Source organism: Cornus florida, unplaced genomic scaffold, assembly GCF_030987335.1.
Source record: "Cornus florida cultivar Cherokee Brave unplaced genomic scaffold, ASM3098733v1 CherokeeBrave_3.0.0_Hap2_Chr08, whole genome shotgun sequence".
In the NCBI taxonomy this organism is placed as follows: domain Eukaryota; kingdom Viridiplantae; phylum Streptophyta; class Magnoliopsida; order Cornales; family Cornaceae; genus Cornus; species Cornus florida.
Genome location: NW_026775578.1, coordinates 12,458,817 through 12,467,382, shown reverse-complemented (window position 1 = coordinate 12,467,382; position 8,566 = coordinate 12,458,817). Strand labels below are relative to the sequence as shown.

Below are 8,566 nucleotides of genomic sequence, written 5' to 3'. Positions count from 1 at the left end.
ATTCAATCAATGCTCTAACTTCTAATAACTCATTGAATTAGGAAGAACTTAACTCTTCTTTCCCCGAGGAATTCAAGCGGGAAACAAAAACTGTAAGCCAATCGACATCTACACAACTCTTTTCCCTTCTGAGTTATCAAAGGAGTTAAGGATACAAGGCTGCCAATGCTAATTCACACCAGCCTAAATTGCGGTACTGAATATCATTGGTCTACAAATTCGATGAATGGGGTAAAAGAAGTGTTGATGGTGATGTTACCGAACCTAGGTATAGCCTAATGTCACGGACTTGAACCTTTTCAAGCTCCCGTGCGGCCTTAGACACTTTCAAGCCCCCTTGAAGCACTAAGTCAGCCTACTCGAGTGTGCTAGCTTAGTGAAGACTAAGGCTAGATAAGTGTTTTGCTTACTTGGGTGTGTAGGAAGAGGTTAGGCAAGTGAGCAAGAGAGTTTGGGAATATATAGAACTTGTATTACTTGAGAGGAGAGATTACAACTTGGTTGCTTGGTGAGGAGCAAATGAACTCCCACCTCCTATTTATAGGCCTTTGGCCTTACAAGAACATTCTAGATGTGTACAAATGTGTGGCCTAGATTTAGTGTCTAGAATCCTCCAGAAATATCTACACAACTCTAGAACTATCTACTATGTACAAGACAAGTCTAGAGAATTCTAGAGAATTCTATACAACTCTAGACAAGTCTAGAAAAGGCTAGACAACTCCACACTAATCTAGAGAATTCCGGAAAGTTCCATACTTGTGTAGAGAAGTCTAGAAAGCTCCAATCCATGCAGGCTCCATGTCATCGTCTGCTGGGCGTCTGCGTGGCGCCTGCGTGGCATAGCCTCTTGGTAGCGGGGTGTGACATTCTCCCCCACCTAAGCTCGCGACGCCCTCGTCGCGTCTTCTTGCTTGAACCGCTGGATATGCTCTGCGAACTGCCATAGTGTATCCTCATGCTCCCAGCTCGCCTCGCTATCTGGCAGGTTCTTCCACTTCACTAAATACTCTGTATATTTGGGCACACCTTTTCCTGCTCATCACACGATCTGCAAGGATGCAATCAACTTCCTTGTCAAAGGATGTGACAACGGCCGTGGGTGCCCTATGCGATATGCCCCGAGTAAGGTCTTCCGTGTCTTCATGATAAGGCTTGAGCATACTGACATGGAAGACTGGATGTATCTTCAACTTGGGTGGAAGCTCCACCATGTAGGAGACCTTGCCCACCCGCTTGACGATGGGGAACGGGCCCTCGTACCTCCTTACTAGCCCCTTATGCACGCTCCGAAAGGACTTAAACTATTGGGGTAGTAGCTTAACCATCACCTGGTCTCCCACTATGTACTCCACCCGCCTTCGCTTGGTGTCGGCCCACTTCTTCATCTTCTTTGCCGCCTTGTCAAGGTACGCCCTAGCCAAGTCGGACTGCTCATGCCACCTCTTGGCAAATTTGTAGGCCGCCGGACTCTTACCATCGCAAGTTGAAGCAATGGCGTTGGGTGTCATAGGCTGCTGTCCGGTAACAACCTCAAATGGACTGTGATTGGTAGCCTCGCTCCGCTGCAAGTTGTAAGAAAACTGTGCCACTCCAAGGAGTTTGGCCCAATCTCGCTGGTTGGCACTCACATAGTGCCTTAAATAAAGCTCTAAGAGAGCGTTGATGCGCTCTGTCTGCCCATCTGATTGGGGGTGGAAACTCGTAGAGAAGTTAAGATCCGTCCCCATCTTCTTGAAGAGTCCCGTCCAAAATCTACCAGTGAAACGCGGGTCTCTATCACTGACAATATTCTGCGGAACTCCCCAAAGCTTGACCACATGGTCAACAAATAACTCTGCTGTCCTCTCTGCTGTGCAGTCTGCTGGTGCGGGTATGAAGGTGGCATATTTGCTGAACCGATCTACCACCACTATAATGCTCCCGCAACCCTCTGACTTGGGTAAGCAAGTGATGAAATCCATAGAGACGCTCTCCCATGGTCTCTCTGGAATAGGCAGTGGTTCTAGTAGGCCTGCAGGATGCTGTTGCTCAATCTTATCTTGTTGGCACACAAGACAAGTCCTCACATATGTCTCCACGTCATCTCGCATCCGAGGCCAATAGTAAGAATCTTCCAGGAGTGCTAGTGTGCGCCGCATACCTGGGTGACCAGCCCATTTGGTGTCGTGGCACTCCCGTATTAGCTCCTTCCGCAAGTTGCCCCACCTGGGCACAAAGAGTCGGTCCCCTGTAGTGAGAAGTAAATCATCCCTTAGCCAAAAGCGCCGAGTCTTCCCTTCCTTAGCTAGCTGAATAAGGCTTTTGGCTAGAGGGTCATGCTGCAACCCTTCTTTGATTCGCTCCACAAGAGAGTGTTGGGGCCGACTAATAGCTGCGAGCTCGGCCTTGCGACTAAGTGCATCCGCCACAACATTGGCCTTGCCCGGCTTATATTCGAAATGGTAAGTGAACTCCGCTAGGAAGTCCTGCCAACGAGCTTGCTTGGGGCTAAGCTTCTTCTGTGTCTGGAAGTAGCTGGTGGCAACATTATCCGTCTTGATCACAAATTGTGCCCCGAGCAAGTAGTGCCTCCAAGTACGTAGGCAATGGATGACCGCCGTCATTTCTTTTTCTTGCACAGTATAGCGCCGCTCAGTGTCATTAAGCTTGCGGCTCTCATAAGCTATGGGGTGTTCTTCCTGCATCAACACGCCCCCAATAGCGAAGTCTGATGCATCCGTGTGCACCTCATATGGCTTGGAGTGGTCGGGCAAGCTAAGTACCGGCTCCTCCGTAACTGCCCTCTTCAAGTCATCAAATGCCCCCTGGCACAACTCTGTCCAACTCCAAGCACGCGCCTTCTTGAGAAGGTCTGTCAATGGGGCTGCTCTCGCCGAGTAACCCTTGATAAAGCGGCGGTAGTAGTTGACAAGCCCAAGGAATGAGCGTAGCTCTGTCACCTTAGTAGGCGGCTCCCACTCTTGAATGGCCCTCACCTTTGCCTCATCCATCATCAGCTTGCCATCCCGTATCTTATGCCCTAGGAACAACACCTCCTCTTGGGCAAATGAGCATTTCTCCGTCTTCACATATAGGTCGTTCTCCCGTAGGACTTGGAAGACCGCCCTCAAGTGCTGCACGTGCTCCTTTAGAGTGGTGCTATACATAACAATATCATCCAAGTACACCACCACAAAGCGATCCAAGTAGGGATGGAAGAGCTTGTTCATCAAAGTACAAAAAGTAGCAGGTGCATTGGTGAGGCCAAACGGCATAACAAGAAACTCATAGGAGCCATACCTCGTTACACACGTAGTCTTAGGCTCATCCCCGTCCGCTATCCGCACCTGGTAGTACCCCGAGCGCAAGTCAAGCTTAGTGAAGTAGCGTGCTCCACCAAGCTGATCAAAGAGATCGGCAATGAGAGGAATGGGGTACTTATTTTTGATAGTCACCTTGTTGAGCGCCCGGTAGTCGATGCACATACGCAAGGACCCGTCCTTCTTCCTCTGGAACAACACCGGTGCGCCATATGGGGCCTTCGATGGTCGAATATAGCCCGCATCTAACAATTCCTTAAGTTGCCTCCGCAACTCCTCCAACTCTGGGGGTGCCATCCGGTAGGGCACCAAAGCAGGGGGTTTAGAACCCGGTTCCAGCTCAATCTTATGATCCACCTCCCTCCTAGGTGGAAGCTTCTTGGGCAGCTCCTTAGGCATCACGTCCGTGTACTCGTCTAGCACGGCTCGTATCTCCTTAGGCACCTCTTCTTGTGGGGAAGGGACTAGCTCATCTTCGAGTGTCTCCAGTAACGTAGCAAGGTAGCTAGTCTCTCCCTTCTTGAACTGCATAGCTGACAAAGCTTGGGCTTCCAACTTGGCGCCTCGCTCCACCGGCACCATGCATGTTGTGTTGCCTTCCATAATACACATAGTGTTGGCAAAAGGAATGGGGAAGGCTCTCACCTTGTCTAAGAACTCCAACCCAAGGACTAGTTTGAAGTCGTCCATGGGTACCACCGATAGATCTATGTGGCCACCCCACTCGCCAATGCATGCTTGGACGCCGTGTGCCATGCCATGTATAGCCTTTGCCGCCGAGTTAACTGCCTTCATGGAGCCCCCTTCTTTGCTATACTTGAGGCCCAACCTCTTGGCCTCGTCAAGGCTCACAAAGTTGTGGGATGCACCCGTATCCACCAAAGCACGTGTGGGTGTCCCATTGATGCTCGCCTCCACGAACATTAGCCCTTTAGCTGCCGCCTTAGGGACTTCAGTTTTAGCCTTAATGGCATTAAGGATTTGCAATGAACCCATCTGCGCCTCCTCCTGCTGTTGCTCTTCGTAGCGGCTTGTCATGGCATTGAGGGTCTTCCGCTTTGGGCAATCTCGTACCCAATGTGGTCCATCACATATGAAGCAAGAACCCTTAAGCTTGGGTGCTCCTTCCTTGTTCTCCCTTCCCTCTTTGCCTCCATGGCCACCACCTGGCTTACGGGACCAATCCTTGTGGGGTGCAGCGCCCTTGTCTCCCCCACCTTTGCCGGCATACCTCCCCTTGTCCTTGTCTTTGTCTTTTGGCTTGGACGAGGGTTCCTTCTTAGAGCTGAAATCAATAAAGGACTCCGCCTCTGCAATAGCTGTGGCAAGGTCTTGCACGTTGCGCCGCCTCAACTCCGTCTTAGCCCACAACTGCAATCCATCCATGAAGAAGAAAAGAGAGTCCTTGTCGGATAGATCCGGGATCTCAAGAGTCAAGTTAGTGAATTCCTTCACATAGTCCCGAATCGACCCAACCTGTTTTAGCCTTCGGAGTCTGCCCCTAGCTTCATCCTCGGCATTCTCAGGATAGAAATGCTTCTTGATTTCCCTAGTGAAATCAGCCCAAGTATCAATAGAGACCGTACCTTTGCCTATGTCACCATACTTTTTCCTCCACCATAGCATGGCATGGTCGGTGAGGTAGTGGGTCGCCGTACGTATCTTGATGGTCTCATCGGTCATGCCCGTAGCCTCAAAGTATTGCTCCATGCTGAAGAGGAAGTTCTCCAACTCCCTCGCTACCTGGTTCCCACCATAGCACTTAGGCTTGGGAATATCAACCAGGGGTGCTACTACCCCCGTAGTAGCTGTGCCGGACGCCACCGCCCGTTTGCACAATGTCCAGTCCGCTCGCATTTCCTCCATTTGCTTGCGGAAAGTGCCAAGCTCCTGATCAACATAACCACGTAGGGTGGCAAACTCCCCCAACATAAGTTCTCTAAGTGCTTGGAGCTCCTGCCGAAAGTCACCACTTAGGGCATTGAGTGACCCTTTGACAGCATTTTGGACCTCAGCATCCTCCGACTCCAGCCCATCCATGCGTTGGTGAGCATCCTCAAGCTGCTCCAACACGTTGGCTATGGACCCCTCCATGTTTGCCACACGTGCCTCTAAGCCCGCCATGATGTCCTTCGACCTAGCCCTCGTCCTCACTCCGCCTAGAGGGGGATTTGTTTCCCTTCCACGTAGAGTCTCCTCTTGGGTGCCAGTCACGTCTGATAGCTCCGCCATAGCTTCCTCCACACAAGGTGTGACGCCTCACGACCTTAGCTCTGATACCAACTGTCACGGACTTGAACCTTTTCAAGCTCCCGTGCGGCCTTAGACACTTTCAAGCCCCCTTGAAGCGCTAAGTCAACCTACTCGAGTGTGCTAGCTTAGTGAAGACTAAGGCTAGATAAGTGTTTTGCTTACTTGGGTGTGTAGGAAGAGGTTAGGCAAGTGAGCAAGAGAGTTTGGGAATATATAGAACTTGTATTACTTGAGAGGAGAGATTACAACTTGGTTGCTTGGTGAGGAGCAAATGAACTCCCACCTCCTATATATAGGCCTTTGGCCTTACAAGAACATTCTAGATGTGTACAAATGTGTGGCCTAGATTTAGTGTCTAGAATCCTCCAGAAATATCTACACAACTCTAGAACTATCTACTATGTACAAGACAAGTCTAGAGAATTCTAGAGAATTCTATACAACTCTAGACAAGTCTAGAAAAGGCTAGACAACTCCACACTAATCTAGAGAATTCCGGAAAGTTCCATACTTGTGTAGAGAAGTCTAGAAAGCTCCAATCCATGCAGGCTCCATGTCATCGTCTGCTGGGCGTCTGCGTGGCGCCTGCGTGGCATAGCCTCTTGGTAGCGGGGTGTGACACTAAGCTGCCTACGTATCCAGCTACGCGTAGCGTGATGGGAATTAGGTCAAACGTAGTTTGGCAACACCATTAGAAGACATTCTACAATTCCCCAAACAAGACTTTCCATAATTACTCATTATATCATAAGCTAGAACATATAAACAAAGAATGAGAAAATTTCATTTCCTCAAAATGTCAAGATAGAATTACAAAGACAATGAAAATCTTACATTCCGGAGTGCAATCTAATCATTCATCATCATCATCATATTCCTCAATCTTTTGTCCAAAACCTCTTGGTCCAGCTCTAGCTCTCACATTCCCCTTTTTACCACTCTTCTTCTTCTTTGCGGACTCCTCTTTCTCAAATCTCTCTCTCTCCCTCTTCTGCAAGAAATCTGTCACTGCTATGTAGATAACCTGGGGGGACAAGAACCACCACAAATCAGCAACAACCAACGTTCCAAAATCACAAATTAGCAACCACCCAAATTCCAAAATCACAAATTTCAGTCAATCCCTAAATAATTGCATCGATTTTTTTTTTATTTTTTTTCAAAAAAGAAAAAGAAAATAAAGAGCAAATCAGCTAGAGTACTTTACCCCTATAGTGAGAATGGATAGGCCAAGAAAAGCAATGAATAGAAGAACTGAGATTATGGTGGACACACCATCATCACCAGCAGAAACAACTATCTGCTCGGAATTCTCAACTGAATCTGAAACGAATTCATCTCCGGACAGTGCAGAGATTCTCCAATTTGGGTTGTTTCTTAGAGGAATTTGATGAGGTGGGTTGTGAAATTGTATGGTTCTTCTGGAGGTAAAAGACAGGGATGAAACATGGGTTTTGATGCACCAACCATGTTTTGGGTTGAGAATGGAGGAGGAGGAGGAGAAAGGTAACAGAGATAGAGATATGGATGTGGCAGCCATGTTTCGTCTGCTTTCCACTCTCTCTCTGTACATTGGCAAAAGAAGCGTCAAGTCACAAAGATGGGTATACAAGGGAATTCTAATTGGCTGTTGTCAGAGACGCCCTATCACTGTGTGAGCTACCAAGAAGCTGCTAGCTGCTGACAACTGTCCTATGAAATACTAGTTTTAATATGGTTAGATCAGGACATTTTGGGGGAGAGAAAAAAAACTTATGTAGCTAATTTCAAAATTATACAAGAAGAGTATAGATGATCTTATTATTATTATTATTATTATTATTATTATTATTATTTATCATAAGAGGATTAGAGATGATAACTAGTATCAAAGTTGAACAGATTCATGTAATCTACCATAAATAAATTTTAATTGATAATAATAGTTAGATGCGGGTTTCAATAATTATGTATTATCCCACTATAAGATAGTGGGTTATCATAAAATCAACTTCATAGTAACATTGCTCACTTAAAATTATGAGTGATGAATTTAATTTATTTGTACATAAAGGAATTGTGATATTAAACTGAAATATTTCAAGACTATTGAATGCATTAAAGTGGAACTCAACATGAATTCAAGCTCGGTTCCATAAAATGGACAATTTGTTTGGCAACCATAGTTGTTTTATGTTTTTGCTTTGACTCGAAGCAAAAATAATGTTTCCGTTTTAGGATGTGTTTAACATTATTTCAAAACTTGTTTAGTAACGTAAATTTGTTATAAAATTTTTTGAAACAAAAACGTGAAAGTTAGTTTGGTAAAAAGTGTTGTACTTTGAAATATTGAATGACTAGTTAAAAATATTAATTTAGAAAGATTTTTTTTTTTTTAAGAACAGTACTTTGTTATAGTGCGGAAGCAAACAAAAGTATCATTTTGATACTTCTGATTTTGACTTTAATTTGGAAAGCGTTTCGATACTATTCAAATGACAACAACCATTATCGAATATACTTTATGTTTTTGCTTTGTTACGTTACACTAACAAAAGCAAAATCTTTAGCCAAACAGGTATATAGTAACATTTCTAATCAAAATTTCCAAATAACAATCATTACCTCTTCCACGGTCATGCGCACTTGTTTGGTTTGGAAAGTTATATTACTTGTTCCTATTGGGCTTTCTTGTACTTTTAAGTTAGCGTTGGGCTAATTCCTTGCGGGTTGCGCTTTGTTCTCGTATTTATTCAATTGAAATTCAACTTTCAAAAAAAATATATATATATATATAGTGAGATCTAATCCATTTTATAATTAAATAACTAATTTAGTCGGATTATTCAATCAAAACTATTAATTTTTTTAATACGTAAACTTTGATCCAATAATTTATCTAATCCGCTTCTTGATTCATTTGACATAAGCAGATATGCTGACATCAGGAAAAAAAACATTAGTACTTAAAAACATGCCACATCGAATGCTTTCGAGATTAAAATAAAATTGTTATTACTTAATTGGCAGAT

General features: G+C 45.3%; 1 protein-coding gene across 1 annotated transcript; it reads right to left on the bottom strand.

Annotated features, from left to right (window-relative positions):
* Positions 1-6,317: 6,317 nt before the first annotated feature.
* On the bottom strand, positions 6,318-7,180 carry LOC132269415 (uncharacterized). The gene is made up of 2 exons (XM_059770600.1): positions 6,763-7,180; positions 6,318-6,579 (listed from the first exon to the last, which is right to left on the bottom strand). Exons 1-2 carry the CDS (start codon positions 7,126-7,128, stop codon positions 6,409-6,411), a joined length of 537 nt encoding a protein of 178 aa, XP_059626583.1. The 5' UTR covers positions 7,129-7,180; the 3' UTR covers positions 6,318-6,408.
* Between the last annotated feature and the right edge of the window lie 1,386 nt (positions 7,181-8,566).

Bases quoted from the DNA above. Each gene is read 5' to 3' on its own strand.
- LOC132269415 (XM_059770600.1), bottom strand. From the start codon at position 7,128: ATGTACAGAGAGAGAGTGGAAAGCAGACGAAACATGGCTGCCACATCC. The intron at 6,580-6,762 runs GTAAAGTACTCT...TTGTCCCCCCAG, and splicing joins TATCCATTCTCACTATAGGG to GTTATCTACATAGCAGTGAC.